This window comes from Sinocyclocheilus grahami, unplaced genomic scaffold, assembly GCF_001515645.1.
Source record: "Sinocyclocheilus grahami isolate Dianchi unplaced genomic scaffold, SAMN03320097.WGS_v1.1 scaffold124.1, whole genome shotgun sequence".
Lineage (NCBI taxonomy): Eukaryota > Metazoa > Chordata > Actinopteri > Cypriniformes > Cyprinidae > Sinocyclocheilus > Sinocyclocheilus grahami.
In genome coordinates, this window is record NW_015505303.1 from 91,923 (window position 1) to 111,574 (window position 19,652).

Here is a 19,652-nt window from a genome sequence, read left to right on the forward strand (position 1 = left end):
AGTGCGAAAGCAAAAGCACTTTATTTGGCCTTCCGGAAGTAGATGCAATTAGGAATCATCGGTTAAGATTTATTTACAACAGAACAGCACAACCCAGATGTTCGCATTTGTACAACGCATTTTATGGACGACAGTTTTTTTGAACCTAGAAGAGTACAAGGCTGGCTGTGCACGAGGCTATTTCTAAAAATAAAAAAAAAGGTAAATTCCGACTTTGCTATGAAAATCTGGCGCTTCTGAATCAGCGACTGTAAGTATGTTTTGTTATTAGTTTAAGTATTTGCTATTGACTTCAAATGCGGAGTTTTGTGCAGCGCAGAGTAACGCGCGATTATGGTAAGGGGTGTTACATTTCCGACGCGTGCTTGTGGTGTTCGGTCAATCACAATGCACTAGGTCAGCTGGCCAATCAGAGCAGACTGCGCTTGTCAAAGGAGGGGGCTTTGTTGAAAACGACGTGTTTGAGAGAGGCGGGGCATAGAGAACCTACAATAATGTACAGTATTTGAAAAATTATTATTAATATTATTGAACATTAAAGCATGTCAACATATTATGTTACACCAAATACACAAAATAATGATCTTTAAAATAGCATCATATGACCCTATATAATTGGTTTATAAACATTATTTTAAACATTATGCACTTTTTTTGCAGATAGTCATGTTATCTTATGCTTTGAATGATACGCCCTCTTGTGGCCTCAGGAGAGAAGCCAAAAGCTTTTCTTCACCCTAACTGAATTTATGCATTTTAAATTCGAATATAATTCGAATTTTGATAATATTTAAGTACAAAATTCGAATTGAGTTTTTCAGCCATTTTGACAGCCCTAATACATGCACTGTAACATAAAAACCATACCATCCTTTTCTCCTTAGGAGCTGAAGTTGCCAACGTACCAGGCCCAATCTCCACAGATCGGGATGCGGCGGTACTTTGCTGACCTGCTCGCTGTTCTGAGTAACCGATACCAGCTTTGCCCTACGGCACGTCATCTGGCCGTCTACCTGCTCGACCTCTTTATGGACCACTATGATGTAGCAGTGCGGCAGCTGTACGTCATCGCTCTCTCCTGTCTCCTCCTGGCCAGTAAGTCACATATGAATTTGTTTGCACTTTCATTTGCTTACCTGTATCTGATCAGGCAGTACACTCGTTGCAGGTACCTGAAGTAAATTTGAACTGCAGAAACTTCATGTTTAGGTGCTCCTATTGAACCGAGCGAGCGCATCTGATTCTCTGCATTATAGCTGGCTGCTGTATTGTGCTGTGTGACAGCTGTGTGCATAAGAGGCCACGGCCTCCGCTGGCCTCGAGACCCCTGAGTCAGTCTCCAAGGCAACCTCTCCAATGCACAAATCAGAAAGAGCTCCAGCAAGTTACAGCTGCTTTGGCATGTTGTAAGTCTAACCGACAGTTTCAGGTGGATTGCAAAAGCTTTATGCGGCAGACGGAGAGAGGGATTCTTGCAGTGATGCAGAAGTGTCGCCTGATGTCTCCAGAAGATTTCTAGTGCAGGAAACAAGGAAGTCTGACTCATAATATATCTGTGCTGTGTAATGTGGCAGGGCATGTTATCAGTGGTGGCACGTCTGCTTGCACACAAACAAAGCCAGAGAGATAAGATAGACGGGGTGATTTGTGTCGCCATGTGTTGGTGTTTTTCACAGATTAAAATCTGAAACCCAGATTAAGGCGGCCAAAATGACAATCAATGCAGAGTGCTTTCTGACCTGAATAATTTAAAGGTTGTCTTTAAATAGCGAATCTCTCGCTTTATTCTGACCCTCATTACAGCCACCTCTTGATTGGGGGAGGGTTGTTTTGCGCTGGCCGGCAATTGGCAGTGTTCAGGCATTAATTAATTGCTTTCGACTGAATGCATAATGGCTTTGCTCATGTTTCTTGTTAAGATATCCCTCCCTTTCCCTAAGTCATTGATTCAGGCGTCTGCGGCCATTGTTGGGTTTCTCTAAGAGTCGCCCGCAGTCAATGTGTGTGGGGCATCCAGCCCTGCGCTTAAAGCTGAGAGCATAGCAAAGTTTCCATTCAGGCCAAGATTTATTATGACTAATGGTAGAGAGGCGCTGTCTTTGCATAAAACAAAAGGGTTTGTGATTTCATTTAACCCTTTTATTTAACCCTTGTGTTGTGTTCCGGCCATTTTGATTTTATTTACCAGGAGATTTTATTTTTTCTGAAAATGCTAGTTAATGTTAATTTATTAATACTAATTAGACTAAAACTTACTGACTTTATGTATGTCTATTTTTGTACTATTTTTCCTCGCCTTGGTACGATTCAAATATGTCCAGCCTTTTCGTTATGCTATACTGTCAAATATTGGTTTACATTTGTCAAATTGTTTTCTTTCAATTATTACATGTTTTGTATTTCTTTTTGGAACTGATTGATCAAAGACCTCACTTATCTGTGCTTAAGCACCAATTTTTTGAGTGAGAATTTCCAAAATTAAAAATGATTCACAAATAATGCCTTTTTTAAACTCAAAACCGGAGGTGCGTAAGCTCATATGATGAGTGGGGCCTATGACCAGTCAGTTCCAAAAATAAATAAATAACCATTGCTAAACAAAAGAAAACAAGTAAAAAAAAAAATGAATCTGAGTTTTGGTGAAAATATAGCATGCTGAGAGATTTACATTTTGACTTGGAACACCAAATTAGATAAAGGATTTTCAGATCAGCACAAGGGTTAATATTGTTAGTGTGCCTGTCATTGTTAACTAAAACTATTAAAATTAGTTTTTGGTAATTGAAATGAAGCTAAAATAAATATTAGATGAGAAGCTTAAAAAATGTAAATGCTGGCTTACTGAAATTACTAGAATTAAAATCTAAATTAATATATATTAAAGCCTAATAGATATATTAAAAACAAATAAAAATGACAAAAACACAACAAAATGACTAAAAATTCAAATGAAAACTTAAAATATAGCAATAAAAGCTAATTGAAGATAAATAAATACTCTAATAGTATATAAATAATACTAAAATAACACTGCTGCCCAACTAAAGCTCATTTACATTGGTTTAAGCTTATTTTTTAAGCTTGTGTAATTTGAAGCCAGACCGTAACCCTGTATTAACACAGGATGATCATCTTGAAGGCTGAGTCGGCAGATATTGCGCCATGCCAAGATTTCAAGAGGTCAACGGTAAAAACTAGCTGAGAGAAAGCATTGCTGTCCTGAAACAGAGGAAGTGAATCAAGACTTTCAGATCTAATTTTTAGGTGATAACATTCAGGGATGAATGATGGCTAAATGCAGTTTGAGGATACGCATGGACGAACACTTGAGCTTGATGTTATCAGTGCAATTAGCCCCCCACACCCACCCGCTCTCATTCTTTTAGCTGAGAACTTTGGAGGAGGAGAGGGTGAGATATCAGGCTCATTTCCTCTCCTGAACTGAGGCGATGGGGGTTTGTTATGCTAACGCACAGTGTATGTCGTGAAACCCATTTTTATTAATCAAACCTGATAGTATGTATATCTATAAAATTGTCACCTTTTCTATTATTAGCAGTGTGTTTTCTGCATTTTGAAGGAATAATGAAAACAAGATGAGGTGAAACCCCAACCCTCTGGTACTTTTCCATTTTCAGCAAGAAGCCCTGTTGAAATGGTATATCATCCTGTAGCTAATGGAGCTGCAGCTCTCCTTTTTGATGAAACGGTGTAGAGTAGCATGTCAAATGCAGGCTGGCCCTTTCCTCAGAAGGATGAGGGAGGGGGAGATGAGGGCCCTGGAGGGGCATGTTTGAACTGAAACACTCAGCAGGGTTCCTGATATTCAGATTAGTGTGACAGATGCCCCCCTGAGGTTTGATGCTAATGAAAATAATTTGTACACCTCAGATAATTAAGAAAAGACACTGTGCAGTGACTTTTTGTGTCAGCTGGGCAATTTTGACCGTGAAGGTCCACCAGTGTTTCCTTGTAACTAACTGTATTTTTGTTTGAATCGAATGTGATGATGTGAAAGACAATAAATAGGCAACACATTTCTGTTTATCTTTGTTGGCTGCACACAAGAACAAAGGATTCACAGGTTTTGGGTTTGCAGTTCGACAGGATTGACATATAATTGCAATTTAATAGTAGTGTACATGTAGTATAATTATATAAAATATATACAGTACAAAATATTGTATAATTATATAATGACATATCATGATAATGTAATAATATATAAATAATGTGTCGTAAACTTCATGCTTGTTTGTCTCTTTAACTTTGCACAAATATTTTCTTTAATATATGAAGATTATATTCAAAATGGGAAACCATTTGTTTTTGCTACTTCTCAAAAGTCCTTTATGTTTATATTTTATTTTTACTTTTTCACCACCCATTTATATTTAGCCTACTTTGTTCAAGACTCAGATTTTCAGACTATCATGAAGATTGATATACATTTGGTCAAATGCATATTTAAATAAAAAGTGAAATAATTATGGACAAGATTACCATTCAAGATCTAGTTTTGTCAAATTGTGCAAAAAGAAAATATTTGTGTAACTGGGAAACTAAACTGGAATTCATAAAATGCAGCCCTGAATGCATTTCATATATAAAATAATGTCATTATGGGTGTTTCAGAAAAAATGATCATAATTGTGCTGTGATCCATGTACATACACTGTCGTTCAAAAGTTTGGGATCAGTAAGATTTTTAATGTGTTTTTAAAGAAGTTATGTATTAAGACTGTATCTATTTAATCAAATACAAAAAAAAATGTTGTGAAATATTATTCCAATTTAAAATAACATTTTTCTATTTTAATATAATTTAAAATGTAATTTATTCCTGTGATGCAAAGCTGGATTTTCAGCATCATTACTCGAGTTTTCAGTGTCACGTGACCTTTCAGAAATCATTCTAATATGCTGATTTATAATCACTGTTGGAAACTGTTGTGCTGCTTAATATTTTTGGGACCTGTGATACTTTTTTCAGGATTCTTTGATAAATAAAAAGTTAAAAAGAATAGTGTTTATTCAAAATAGACATTTTGTGCTACAATATACAGTACTATTCAAAAGTTTGGGGTCGTCATTTTTCTTTCTTTTTTAAATTTCTGTTCTTTTTAACACTTTACTCACCAAAGAAAAAAGATATATAAAATGTAAACATTAAGCAGCACAACAGTTTCAAAATTGATAATAAATCAGCATATTAGAATTAGGACTGGACAATAATTCAACATCAATATGTATCGCGATATAATTCTTTTCAATAACGTTGATATGATTTTTAAACACATTTCCGATATTTCGATATACATTACCAGTGTTTCCCATACATTGATTTATTTGTGGCGTTTGACTTTGTTGAATAAACATGAGCACTGCACGTTTCAAAATCAAAACGCGACGCGGGTGTTTTATATGAATGTATCTCTGAAGGGAACCGACTGTCTTCAGAAAAGATTCAATGGCATTTTCATTTTATCTGATAAAGAAGCGTTCATGAGCGGAGCTGCTTTGATTATAGCCGTTGCCTGACAAACCGTAAGTTCTACCGCTCTCGATGCACCTCGTGCTGGAAGACAATACGTTTTTCAATTTTCAATAAGCCCGTCTCCAGCAACATGTTTTTGTTGTTGCTCTTTTTTTTCCTGCAGCAACTCAGAGCACTTTTCATATTCTTTATCCTGGCTGAAGCTCTTTCCCTAGCCCCTGATTTACTAATAAATGGAGAGCAAAGAGAAAAAATATATATACATATATTGTTAAAAAAGTGTTTATGTACTTAGGTGCAAGTTATTTCTCCCCTTTTTTTTTTTCTTTTGTCCTCAGAATTGTTCTAACTATGGCTGCATCTTATGCATATATTTGTATTTACTTATTTATTCTATTGCTTTTTTAAAATGTAATTGGTCTCTGTTAACAGATTGAAACTATTATTGGCCATCTATTTTTGTATCTCTCTGATTGAATAGCATCAATAAAATAGGAAACCAATATTAGAAATTGCAATAATATTTCACAATATTACAGTTTTGTTTTTCTGTATTTTTGATCAAATAAATACAGCCTTGATGAGCGTAAGAGACTCATTTACGACAGAAGTTTTGTTGTAATAGTGTATTAAAAAATGTGCATGTCCATAGAATATATGTGCGGGTATATGAAACTCAGTGTCTTGATGTAGAGGCCTGATAGTGCTTGCGTTTCAAGTCTCTGTGAATGAAGGTGTGACCTTGAATCCTCTTTGCTGTTTGGACTGTTTCTCCACGCCAGCCAGCGATTTGAGGGGGACTGTGTGCGCTCAAGCATGAGCCGTAGAAGTCAGAGGTCGTGGGGCCCTTATTGTTGGAGCATTAGACTGCGGGGGAAGCAATACTACAAAGCCTTGGACTTTGTGGAAAAGATATTAACACCTAGCACCTAGAGTCAGGAAGGGAAACGAAGAGAACAAAGGAATTCTGCAGAGAAGGGCTAATTCACCGTGAGGCAGCTGTGTTCTCTCATTACAGGAATTCACGAAATGCCTCACCTTAATGATGTCAATGCAAATCCTTTTAAAGAAACCCAAGTATGTGAAAAAGCACAGAGATGCATTGTTCTTAGATCTTAGTGATATCTGATCATAGGAGCTATAAAATAAATATAGAAAGGTATAAAATATCCTTGAAAGCTGTCATGATGAATCTGCATTGTGATATCGCTGATGTGATATCTGGAATACCCGCAGGATAATCCATGCATTCATATTTTAACATTGTAATTGAAATCAAACAGATGAAATGCTTAAGCTCAAATACTTGTTTGTCTTTGCTCAGGTAAGTTCGAGGAGAAGGAGGACCGTGTGCCCAAACTGGAGCAGCTGAACACTCTGGGCTTCATGTGCAGTCTGAACCTCACCCTCAACAAGCGTGACCTCATCAAGATGGAGCTGCTGCTGCTGGAGACGTTCGGCTGGAACCTGTGCATGCCCACACCTGCCCACTTCATCGACTACTACCTCCACCCTGCTGTCCAGGAGGGGGATCTGCACAACGGCTGGCCCCTCTCCTCCCTGTCCAAGACCAAAGCCTTCATGGACAAATACACGCACTACTTCCTTGAGGTTTCGTTGCAAGGTGAAAAAGTCACTGTTTGTTTTTTGTTTTATAGATATATATATATATGTGTGTGTATATGTATATTTGAATGTTCTCTTAACCCTAACAAACATTTGAGAAGCTGTGGGGAGAAGCAGTGAAAGTGTAGGTCTCATTTCTTGGTTTCATGTTGAAAGGGTGTTTGTTGTGAATATTTAGATATATTGACTTGGCCGCCTGTAGTGGGAAATCTACTCACCCTCCGATAAAAGTTGATCTAGTTCACATATTTACACACGTTGGAGGGGACTTACCTGTAGAGACCTGCGCAGGACGAATTTTTTTTAGTCCCACTCCCGCAAGATTCTGTCCCGCGCCCGCCCGCTCCCGCAGAAATATATCTTATCTGGTCCCGCTCCCGCCCGCGACATTCATGTTTTGTCCCGCTCCCACCCGCATAAAAGTAATCTATATAGATTTTTTTCAGTACATCGAAGAAATCTACATTAAATGGTTCTTTAACATCTCCTAAGCTCCACAACATACCAGCAAAAAAGCTCCCGATAAAATATTTGTTATTTAGGCTAAGCATCAACATTCACAATCACAAACCAGTTATTTTTAACAGAAAAGCAAGCATGTGCTGCTGCGTGCATGGTTTGACATGGCAGAATGCGAGCAGCGCGCTTCCTTTTATTATCACTGAAAGCTGACATCTCAGTTGATATCATAAAGCTCTGTTATATCACATTAAATATATGCACAATGAATCTTTCACAGTGTCTACACTTCGTGTGTTAAAATGAGAGGATTCGTGAGCACGCGATTTCAGCACTGCTGTGAGTAGATTCTAACTTAATCACCTCTGATTGGCCATTGCGTTCCAGAAATCAACAGCTGAGTCTGTGATTGGCTACATTGCACAACCCTTTAAACACGTGTTATAAATAGAAACTATGCCTAGCTTGCGCATGTCAATCATTTTAATGTCAATATTAGTTGTTCTAATTAGTTGTATCTAATAAAACATACAATTGATATGTTTTAGACACTTTATGTTTAGATAATTTCTATTTTGCGGGAGTCCCGCAAATCATTTTATTCTCCTGCATCCCTCACACACACGCGTCTCTTCCCGCCCGTACTCGCCCATCAAGAGTTGTCCCGCGCCACACCCTGTTGCGTTGGGTCCCGCGGTACTCCCGTGGGAGTGCAGGTCTCTACTTTACCTGTTTAAAAATCTGTTGTTCAGCATTAGCTTATTAGGTTTACATTGAAATTTGATAAATTAAATGCTTATATTTTTTTTTAATTTTTTGTCTCTAAATGTTTGTATCTCAGGGGATATGTTGCCTTATTAGGGGTATAAATCAAGATATAAAACGTACATATAGACTGTGTGACTTTGTGGCTTGTGTTTTAGAAAATCAAATCTTTTTGTAATCTTGGCAAAACGCATATCGTTGGAAAGGTCTGACAGTCAAGATTCCATATTTGGTGACTGTTTTGTAATATATGTGATATTTTGACAGAAAATGATTGATTTGTGACAGAAAACTGCATTAGAAAAATTCAATAGAGTTTGGGTGTAACCCAGTGGTTATTTTTGGTATAGTGCCCAAAGAAAATCTCACAGGAACCACAATTTTTGTGATATCAACTTCAAATTTGGAACATAAATCGGTTAGACATATGGCTTTGATTTTATAGCAAGTTTAGAGTGCAACATATTTTATAAAATAAAATTTATTTGATATAAAATAAAAACAATTAGTATACTACATTATCTTTACTATAAACTTAACTTTTTTCACTTCAGCAATAATCTGCTATGTGTCTTCTTTAAAAAGAGACCAACGTTAGGTCTGTACGCCAAAACATTCAGGAATTACAACCATGCTGTAACAAGCATTGATAAACAAGTGTTTCCAGTGAATTTATACCCCCAAAGGAGCAACGTATCCTGGGGGATACAAACATTAAAATCAAATATAAGAGTCAAGTTTTGAAAAAAATCATGAAATTGTATTATTTGACTCCCAATAAGATGGAAAATAGCATTACATTAATTTTCTGATGTCTCTTTATGGGTTTGCCCTTTTTAGGGTTAAAATTAAGTAATAATGATGAAACAGAAATATGTAATTTGAGAAGATCATCAATTCAAATTGTAAATTTGATTAAAATGTTGATTATATAACAGACCTCTAGTATACACTACAGATAAAAATATTTTGTTACACCATTAAAAATTCCGTAAAATTTATGGTAAAAAAACGGCAGCTGTGGTTGCCGGAATTTTACAATAAAAAATACGGTAGTTTTACGGGTTTAACTTAAATTTACAGTTAAATACCGTAATTTCATTAACTGATGTAATGTTAATATACCAACCTACTGAAGTACTGAAATCTGTTTTGTACCTTTGTAATACACTGATAATATCAAAGTGTCAGTGCTTAGTGTTTTTATTTATTTTTGACTAATTAACTTTTTAAAAACTTGGTGGAAGAATTGCAGAAATAATGTACATTTATAATAATGTAATTTTAAATTATTCAGATTATTATTTTTAATATAAATTATACATTTTTAATATAAAGTATAAATGTTAATCTCGGTTTTATTTATTTGTATGCTTAATAAATTCAATACTATTAATTGATATAATTTATATATCAGTTATTTATGCATATTGATGATGCAGCCGTTTAACAAACAAGCCTAACAGTCTCTTAACCATGGTAAAATCACTGAGGATATAATATATCATGTTTGTGTGCGTCTTTGTTGTAGATCATGCCTTCCTGAGCTTCAGGCCTTCTCAGGTGGCAGCTGCCTGCATAGCTGCGTCCAGAATCTGCCTGCAGATCTCCCCCAGCTGGACCACTGTCCTCCACCTGCTCACGGGCTACTCCTGGGATCATCTGACACAGTGCATCCAGCTCATGTTACTGTAAGAGCAAACCACAGTATATGCTCGCATTCATAGAACAACATAATGTGGCCTGAAGTAAACCACACATGCTGCACCTCATCCTGCTCTTTTGTTTAATTTTTCAGCGCTCACGACAACGATGTAAAAGAAGCCAACAAATCCAAATCGTCCCCTTCCGCCAGTCAGAGCCTTCAGCCGCAAGCTCACGTCCCACACAGCCCCGCCACCCCCTCTCTGCAAAGGCAGCCCGCCTCCAGCTCACAGCAGCTGCTCCTCCAGGCCAGCAGTTACCCGCAGCTCTCCCAGCACTCGCCGGCGTTATCCCAGCTGCACATGCTGGCCGACTGCCAGGCCCTGGGACCGGTGGGCTCTCGGGAATATCTGCAGCCCCACCAGGCGGGTCTGCTTTCGGCCTCAATGCCGTCTTTCCCCAGCTTGGCGTCGGGGCTGCGAGGCTTGCCCCTCCAGGGTCCCATCTCCCTGCAGGTGAGCATGGGGCCCGAGCGCCACTGCCTCGGTCTGACTTACGGGAGCGGCTACTTGAGTTCCCACCACACGTTCACAGCGGGCTGCTTCGACAGGTGACGCCAGGAGAGGGAGGACAAACTCAGCCTGGGGCTGCCGCCGTCCTCCACCCTCTCTGCCGCCCCCGAGGGGCTTCACCTCGGACGCCGACGAAGAATTTCCAAACAGAAAACCAACAGTCGAGTGGATCCAACTGAGGTCATAGTATTAACTTGAGAACTCTCGTTTTTTTAGCGTTTGGGTTTTTATGAACTGAGGATGTCTATTTTTTAAGATTATTTAGCCAAGTGGGGACCTTCTTCCAGTGCCACAAGCTTGTGACTTGGGGATCCTTTTTTAAGCACACAGCCTTAAGAAGAGAAATCAAGTTGATCCGCATTCCATCCCACCAGCATTTTCAAACAAGTCCTTGAACTTTCACACTGAATTTGCTGTGCGGTCCTTTAATGCTGCTGCCTTTTTATATGAACCGATGGCTTTACGACCACGAATCCTGTCTCCCTTCTGGTCTTGTTTACAGTGACATGCCACATATCAGGGATGTACAGATCTCTTTAATACGAACACACAACATACCATTGAACCAGCTGATGTTTGTATGAAGTAGCTTCTTTTGTTCTCGTCTGTGTTTCTTACCGAAGACTTTAGAGAAGGTTGACGTTACACTGAGGTTCCAGTTCCCTCAGGCAGATGGAGGGAGAAGCCCCAAGGGACGGAGGCATCTGTGCTCCCCTCTTTTCTATGCTGGAGGAAACCATGCTTTACTAGTTCCTCCTCCTCCCTCCAGGGAAAAATAGCCATGATCGCGGTTCTGCCGTGTGCTATGAAGATGACTTCATTGTGCTGTACCTCTTCCCATCAGACACTGTGGCTCGTAAAGATTACCTCACTGTTACACTGTCATTCACATTTACCTCCAAGGTCATGCTAATAACTAGTTTAACCTAGTTAGAAAAGATGGTTCTGCTGTTACAGCTGTAGCGTCATACCTTTAGGTCAACATTTTAGTCTCGTTTCTGTTAAGCAGACGGTCCAAAATATTTTATTATTATTATTATTATTATTATTGTAAACTAAAGATAAGATTAACCAAACATGTTACGTTTCTTTCCTTTTGTTATTGTCCTTTTTTGTTGTTCAGAGGGTTCTTAGACTACACAATGAATTCATTTATGTTGACTGGCCTTGAGACCAAAGTGGCTGCTTTACGTCCTGCTGAATGAGAAGCTTTTTCAACCACTTTACTGGACTTTGGATCAAAATCTTTCTCCTATAGTCCTGAACTTTGAACTACCTCAGTATATTGCCATTTACGTGCTGATTCTGCAGGGCTCATCTTTTCATTTTATGTTTCTTCTTCTCGATCGGTCAGAACATTCAAGTGCTTTTTTACCCAGAACGCAGGTTTTGTTGTAGTTGTTGAAGTCCCGTGATTTGTATAGGTAGAGAACTGTGTTCACTGTAACAGACACGCACTGTTTGATATTTCAAGTCATTCTCTTGTTGAAGCCTCTGTGTGTGCAATATGTAATCATTAGTTTGTTACTTTTTAGACTGTATATTTTAATTTTGTACCACTACTTTTTTTACAATGTAGAATTAGTTTTTCTTTGGTTTGGTTTGTTTTAACACGCTATTACTGCTTACATGCAGTGATTTATTTTTCCACCAAGAAAATGTTGCACATTGCAACCATTGTCTCCTGAATCTCTAGACATTTAGTAGACTAGAGAACATTGATTCTGCTCATTCAATGATCTTATGGGTTTATTTAAAAGCCTGTATTTGGGTAGGGAAGGGGATAGCAGGTGTAAATTGGATAAAACCCCCGGAAATAAAATGGAAAAAGCACAAAAGCTTGGTAAATGTTTCGTTCATGTGTGAATCATGCATTTTGAATAGACCCTGGATTTGCATGGCTCAGGGGCGAGTTGTTTCATATGAATGTCTGGACTCATTGGGCATGAAAAGGTCTTTGGTGAGATGGGGGGGGTCGTGTTCATTTGGCTCCACCCCAAATACCACTGCCCTCCCCCTTCCTCCCTACATGTAACGCGCTGGACTGAAGACAATGGGGGAGATTCCTGCCCCACATGGTGGTTCTTCCTGTCACTAAACACCACTAAACAAATAAAGCGCATCCAACTGAGCAGCACTGATCGTTTCACAGATAAAAGCTCTTGGGCTCAAAGAACAGCCGACAATGGCTACAGTAGTTTTGGTGTGATAGACAAAATGTGATTTTTCTGTAAGTGGGTGTTGTAAGGAAACATCGGTGTCGTGCAAAAGACAGAGAAGAAGAATTGGAAGGGACGGATCTTCTTTATGACTATGGGGGTTATAACTGTTTTTGGACTAACTGAGTTGGTAGTTGCATACAGTCCTTAAAACTAATAGAGACAGCCATGATTTAGCTGGGTTAACATGTTAGACCTTAAAGGGATAGTCACCCAGAAATGAAAATGATCTTTTACTAACTCCCATACCGGTCTTCTTTACAACATTTTTCAAAATATTTTCTGTCTTTGTTAAGAAGAACAAAGCAAGTCTTACAGGTTTGTAATGACACGAGGGTGAGTAAATGACACAATTCTTATTTTTGGGTGAACTATCCCTTTAATGACCTTGAAAACCCTTTCTTGACTTGAGGAGCCTTATATAACTCTGTTCTTTTAGGAGGCCATATCATTTTATAGGCTGTAAAATTGGTTTAGGAGTATGACAGTTGCGAGAAGCCATGGTTAAACATTTTTTTTTTTTTATATTAGCATTTCGCTTCAGAAGACTTGATTGATTCATCAACCGCATTCCTGTCATGTCCGTTTTTTAGGCATCGACACTATATTATATGGAGTCATTATTTTTCTTAAAATCTTCATTTGTGTTCATCTGGGGGAAAAAAAGTCTGGTATGTCCTAAATAAAAAAAATTTCAGGTGGAATATCCATTTAAAATGTAAAGAATGAATTCTCGATAGGGTGGAGCCTGCTGCGGATTAGGGCTTTTATCTGTTTAGTTAAAAAGATTGGGTGGATAGCAGACAGAGAGAGGGGTCTCCCTTTGTGCTGGAGCCTGGTGGGGGGTACATGGGCAGGCCCTGGGAGGTGGGCCACATGTCTGAGTTGGTGTGATGATGAAGAGACAAGGAATCGGACGAGGGGGGGTTTAGAGCTGGCAAAGGGGCAGTTGGGTAATAGATCATTTTCACAACCTTTGTTTGCAAAGCAAGGCAGGGGGAGGGGCTGGCACCTTTTTACTTAATTACCAGGAGGGGGTACCTCTAAACTGAAGCGTGCCCTCGACTGCTTTTGTTTTATTTATATTTTTTATTCATGCTGAATCTTCAAATGGATATTTAGTTTGTTTATATATATATATATATACAGTGAGATTTAAGATTGACAGTGTTTGGCCTGTTAATGATCAAATTTTGTAATGAATTAATTTTATTTATTCATATAAAATATTTTTATTTTTTTATATTTTATTATAATTATTTTTGTATATTTTATTTATTGAAGATTAAATCTTAAAAATGCATTAAAACCAAGCCCCATATTTAAAGTTTTAACGTATTACCCTCAATATTTTTATTTCTTAAGAATATTGAACTCACCTTCAATCTTTATTAGTGTTGCCCTCAGTATTTTATTGTATATTGCTTAAGAATATCTTAAATCAGGCCACACCTCCTTTATGTATTACTGTTGCCCTCAGTATTTTTATTTAATTTAACTAAAAATGTCTTAATCTTTAAAAACTTGCCTTGAAAAACCAAGTACCCATCCACTCTCCACGTACTATTAGTATTGTCCTCAGTATTTTATTTTATTTACTTGTAATGTTCATTTTAGTTGTTGCTTAAGAATACCTTAATCTTAAAAAGGTACCTTGATAAATCAAGCCTCCACCTGCTTTCTTTGTTATCATGAGTGTTGTTTTTTAAAGAATGCTTTTGTCTTTGTTAGAGACTGGCCTGCAGGGTACATGCAGGATTGAAGTGTGGACTGCCCTCCAGTGGTGGTCAGGCAGCCAGCAATCATTCTAATTTGATTAGATATTTTATCTCTTTATAATGTGACATTATTGGATGCTGATTTCATCATTGAATCACTTTATGCATTAGCAGGATGAAGTAGAAAGATCAGGAGACATTAGTCAGTTTAGCTCGTACACTTTATTCAAGTAAATGAGAGGTCAGAGCAGAACAGGGTCATTTATCTCAATAATGCAGTTAGATCTTCTTGCTTGTACGTACAAAAACAACTGGACCACTAGCACAAGTGGCTGTGGAGGTCTGTAAAGCAAAGCAAAAGCACTTTAGCTACTGTACAAGCATTGAAACTCATTTCACAATGTCAAATATCATGATATCTCACCTCCACCAGCTTTCCACCGCTGATCTCAGATGTGTGGTGGTACTTGGGGAAACTTATGGCCAGCTTGCCCCCTTCCATGGAGACTACGCCCTAGTGAGGACATGCAAGTGTGAGTTCTCATCACTTGCAAACTAGCCTTTAAAGGGGTCATCGGATGCTCATAGAAAAGTCTATAACATACTTTGGTTAAAATTTCATGGCAGTGTAAAAAACACCTTTTTTCTTTACCCTGTCAAATCAGCTCTTTTCAGCAAGCCGTTCTAGTCCATGTTGCTTTAAATGCTAATGAGCTCTGCTGACCCCGCCCCTCTCTTCCTTGGGGTGACTAGCAGACTTTAAACTTCAGCCGCGAAACTGGCTAACTAGCACATTATTAGGAAAGGCCATTTGCAAAGATTCATAAAAAAAAACCTTATACTCATTTATTCTGTAGATGAAGCTGGATCACGAATGATTCGCGCGAACATAGATGCATTTAGGTAGATCGGGATCCACGTGTTCCCTTCAGAAACTAAAGTAACTTTAATCCGCTGCATCTTCAGCGGCTCAGATGTCGGGAGTAAATGACGACTGCTATATTTATTCTTACATCCAACAACAAAACACCTCAATCTTAATCGGAGACATTCTTGTCTTCCCCTGCACCGGAGTCGACACAATGGCGGACTGATGACAGCTCACTCAGGGCGGGTCTAAGTTAAGACGGCCTTGTCAATCAACTATCGTGGGAGGGGCCTGTGCAGACCTACGTCATTCTGACAAGAATCTCAGAACAGCGTAATTTGAGAAAGGGGGTTTTAAAATAGGGATTTAAAAAAAAAAACACTGGGTGGATTTTTATCATTATAGGGTGGGTGTGTACACACTTTCAACACACATTTATGTTCAAACAACTTGTAAAGTGAATTTAGCATCCGATGACCCCTTTAAGAATCTCACTGAAGTCATAGTAGCTTCAGTCTGATCTCTCATGAAAGTTATGAGGTCCTACCTTAAATTTCTTCCCTCCAACAGTCTCCATGTCACTCTCTTTGCCAACGATGAACTTGTTGGTCACAACATGGTTATTTGGGTAGTACTGGATCCATGTGAAATCATCTCCGTTCTGGATGACCTCTGTCACAAGCTTGAAGTCACGGCCCTTTGAGATGACATCATCAGGGATACCTGAGGTGTAGGGGACCGAATCAGCATATTAGAATGATTTCTAAAGGATCATGTGACACTGAAGACTGGAGTAATGGCTGCTTACAATTCGGTTGTACCTTCACAGGAGTAAATTACATTTTAAAATGTATCAAAATAGAAAGAAATTCTGTTAAAATGTATTGATATTTCGCAATATAACTGTTTTTACTTTGCTTTTGATCAAATAAATGCTGCCATTAAGATAATTGTTTCAGAAACATTCAAAAATCTTTATTATTCCATAATTTTACCAGTAGAGTATGTTGAAATGTGTCCTCTTAAAAATAAAGATTCCAAATAGGGATTTTTTTTGCAGCGATGCCATAGAAAAACCATATTGGGCTTCACAAAGAACCTTTCATTTAACTTTTTTTCAGTGTGAGGAACATTTGAATAATTTATAGAAATTTTTATATTCATAGATTGTTTTTGGTTCTTAAGCTTGCTTGCAAATGAGATGCAAACACACCACAACATGTAGGACAACATTTTCTTGTCCAAAGCAATTTATAGTACAAGGACAGTCTAAACTAGAGCAACCTAGGATTAAGTGCATGGAAGTGCAGCCAGAAATTTGTGTGAAGAACATTTTGATATTCTAGAGAACCTTTTTCTTCTGTAAAGAACCTTTTGTGCAGTGGAAAGGTTCTGTGGATGTTAAATGTTCTTCATGGAACCTTAAGTGTTAAATGAAGAACTTTTATTTTTAAGAGTGTGTCTTTCCACCATCAACAGAGCAAAAATCAGTTGTTTGAAAAGTTGCAGCTTACCAATCAGTTTGCAGAACTCTTCATATCCATCCTGAGATTCGGTTTCCCACTTTCCGTTGAAAGCCATGGTTTGGGCGTTGATTGTTGAGCAGAGAGGAAGAGCAAGCTGAGAACTGAAGTACTGATGGGTGAAGTTTCCTGCTCTTATATTCCCTACCGATCTTCAACTCTGCCTCTTTTTTTCATGACATTATGGGCACACCATCACCATAACCAAGTCATAAACTTTTACGATGGCCTCACAAAAGCACAAGTCATCAAGTGCATGACCGCACGGCTTAGCTGGGTAGCAAAGATGTACCATACATGTGCAATGAAGGATAATCATTCATGCTTAAAATCTTTTCCAATACAGTGTGTACAGTGACACAACATTGGATATAATAGAAATAGCGCTTGCCATCTATATGGTCAATATTCACGACAAACAGACGATTAATGGGAGCAATATAGCAATATCTCCCATTTGTGCAGCAGACTATCTCTTGTAATGAACCAGCTACAAACCAGGTTTTAGATTACAGCCGTCGAGCCTGAAGCTTGGTAGTACTGAAGGCCATCTGCCTTGACCTTGCTTTTGAAAGGATAGCGAGCGCTTTATGTCAGACTGAACTATATGTTCCAGTAGATAGTGATTCATACCCACACAAATCTTTCATACATCTAAAAAACTCAACTAAGATGGGGAAAAAAACAGGATATGCTATTCTTTACTTTGAATTTTCTACCAAAAAAATGAGAAAATTCTACTTTCTTCTGTGGAACATCGAAGATATTTTGAATGGAAGTCAAAGGGCTCCAGTGGTGTTTGATTCCCAATGTTCTTTAAAATCTCTTCTTTTGTGTTTCTGCAGAAGTAGAAAGCCATACAGGTTTGGAACCACATGAGGGTGAGTAAATGATGTAAGAATTTTCATTTTTGTCTGGAGTATTCTTAAAATTAATCGATTAAAAATCTGTAATCAGATGAACTGTCTTAAAACTGTCTGTCTGTAGGTTTAGGCCCACGCCCTTCAGCACATAAACCTCTGCTAGTTTCTCATAGAATACAGCTTTCATTGCATCACCTCCCTTCCCCTCGGCCTTACATTTTCATTTTTTTCTCAAGTCTTACGTTGAGATTTACAGATACATTTCAGCTTCAAAGATCTCTACGATACACAAATCTAGCAGAATGATGAGCTGAAGAGAGATAAAAGCAGGATCAGAACAGGATGAGCTCTCTTTTTCACTTCCAGAGCTAGCTGCAACCATCTCTCACCTATGAAAGCACACATTGATTCTTGGGGAACAGTGGGAACAGGCACTTCTGAAGCATCAAAAGGTCATTTGATGATGAGATATTATTATTTCTGGCTGTCGAATACGACTCCAATCCCGCGTCAAGCCATCCTACCGATCTGGAGTGTGAACTTATAGGCTTTACGCAGCCAGATCCCGAACCCGCATCCGATGCTCCCGGGTCGGAACTCAAAACTCACGAGGATGCTTTCCATGACATCCCGCACCGCTCAGATCACCTGGACTCCCTGTCCGCTGCGGAGGAGACCTCGCTGGGAGAATCGGTGGGTCAGAGCTGCATGAGTGACTTGTCTACTGTTTCCAGTAAGGACTCTCCCGAACTTCCAGCGGAGTTGGATCAGTCGCTCATGTCAGCAGCAGAGGCGGAGGATGTGAGCTCGCATCCTCTTCATCAGCAGAGCTTCAAAACGGATCTCAGCGAGCCCGACAGGGTGTCGGCGGAGACGAAAGACCCGGTTCTGTGTCCGGCGGAGCCCGGCGCCGTTGAGCGCCTGATGCTCGGCTCCGAGGTTCGAGTCACGCTGGATCACATCATCGACGATGCGCTCGTGGTGTCGTTTCGCTTGGGCGAGAAGATCTTCTCTGGGGTACTCATGGACCTTTCGAAAAGGTAAACACGGTACTTGTGCAAAGAAATTGCAGTTGTACATCCAGCATACTTCCCAAAGTTGGCTTTCGTGGCTGTCAGAAAGCTAAACAGCATCTTCACCATTACATATTGGTTTAGAAATAATATTTTAGTTCATGGTATAAGCTGTCACTATAGTTTAGATTATAGCTTTATTCTTTATAAAAATTAAGCCATTAATGTGACTGTTTTTGTCTGTTCTATTTTATTGTTTTACTCAATATTTATTGTTTAATTTTCCTAAATTAATTATGTATATAAATGCTGTATTGTATTATAATATATTGTATTATGGAAAATACTTATTTTGGTTGGTGTGTGACGGGCCACCATCTTTAAAAAAAAATGTTTAATGACATTTTAATAAACTGTGTAAATAGTGACATTAAACAGATTAAATTTGCAAAGTAATCCAGGTCATAAAAATGACATTACACAAGAATAAACAAAAACATTGAAGTCTGTCATTACAGGACACTGCTGTCACTACTTAAATTTTCATGTCACCCATATAACTACTTGTAACTAGGTATTCCTGATCATAACCTGGAAAACAGTGTTGTGCTGGTGATTAAAGGGGTCATATGCTTTTTTAAAGATCATTATTTTGTATATTTGGTGTAACAGAATATGTTGACATGCTTTAATGTTCAAAAAACACATTATTTTTCAAATACTGTACATTATTGTAGGTCCTCTATGCTCCGCCTCTCTCAAACGCTTCGTTTTCTACAAAGTCCCTCCTTCCGACAAGCGCAGTCTGCTCTGATTGGCCAGCTGACCCAGTGCATTGTGATTGGCCGAACACTGCAAGCACTCGTCGGAAATGTAATGCCCCTC

At 38.6% G+C, this 19,652-nt stretch overlaps 3 protein-coding genes across 3 annotated transcripts in view; 2 read left to right on the forward strand and 1 right to left on the reverse strand.

Moving 5' to 3' along the window:
* The window catches only part of LOC107590030 (cyclin-J-like), a 20,787-nt gene extending 8,105 nt beyond the window's left edge, over positions 1–12,682 (forward strand). The window contains exons 3-6 of the mRNA XM_016278630.1: positions 885–1,095; positions 6,822–7,121; positions 9,879–10,038; positions 10,146–12,682. Of these exons, the coding sequence (XP_016134116.1) occupies positions 885–1,095; positions 6,822–7,121; positions 9,879–10,038; positions 10,146–10,605 (1,131 nt within the window). The 3' untranslated portion in view covers positions 10,606–12,682. The remainder of the gene's footprint in view (positions 1–884; positions 1,096–6,821; positions 7,122–9,878; positions 10,039–10,145) is intronic.
* Positions 12,683–14,753: 2,071 nt separating this feature from the next.
* LOC107590112 (gastrotropin-like) lies at positions 14,754–16,985 on the reverse strand. Its single transcript, XM_016278723.1, has 4 exons — positions 16,883–16,985; positions 15,916–16,091; positions 14,925–15,014; positions 14,754–14,842 (listed from the first exon to the last, which is right to left on the reverse strand). Exons 1-4 carry the CDS (start codon positions 16,947–16,949, stop codon positions 14,780–14,782), a joined length of 396 nt encoding a protein of 131 aa, XP_016134209.1. The 5' UTR covers positions 16,950–16,985; the 3' UTR covers positions 14,754–14,779.
* Positions 16,986–18,462: 1,477 nt separating this feature from the next.
* The window catches only part of LOC107590086 (PWWP domain-containing protein 2A-like), a 9,955-nt gene continuing 8,765 nt past the window's right edge, over positions 18,463–19,652 (forward strand). The window contains exon 1 of the mRNA XM_016278706.1: positions 18,463–18,794. Coding sequence (XP_016134192.1) covers positions 18,463–18,794 — 332 coding nt within the window. The remainder of the gene's footprint in view (positions 18,795–19,652) is intronic.

Excerpts from the sequence above, each read along its gene's own strand:
- LOC107590112 (XM_016278723.1), bottom strand. The coding sequence starts at position 16,949 with ATGGCTTTCAACGGAAAGTGGGAAACCGAATCTCAGGATGGATATGAA. Across the intron at positions 16,092-16,882 it reads AGAGTTCTGCAAACTGATTG|GTATCCCTGATGATGTCATC; the intron begins GTAAGCTGCAAC and ends CCTACACCTCAG. Across the intron at positions 15,015-15,915 it reads TTGGAGGGAAGAAATTTAAG|GGCGTAGTCTCCATGGAAGG; the intron begins GTAGGACCTCAT and ends TGTCCTCACTAG.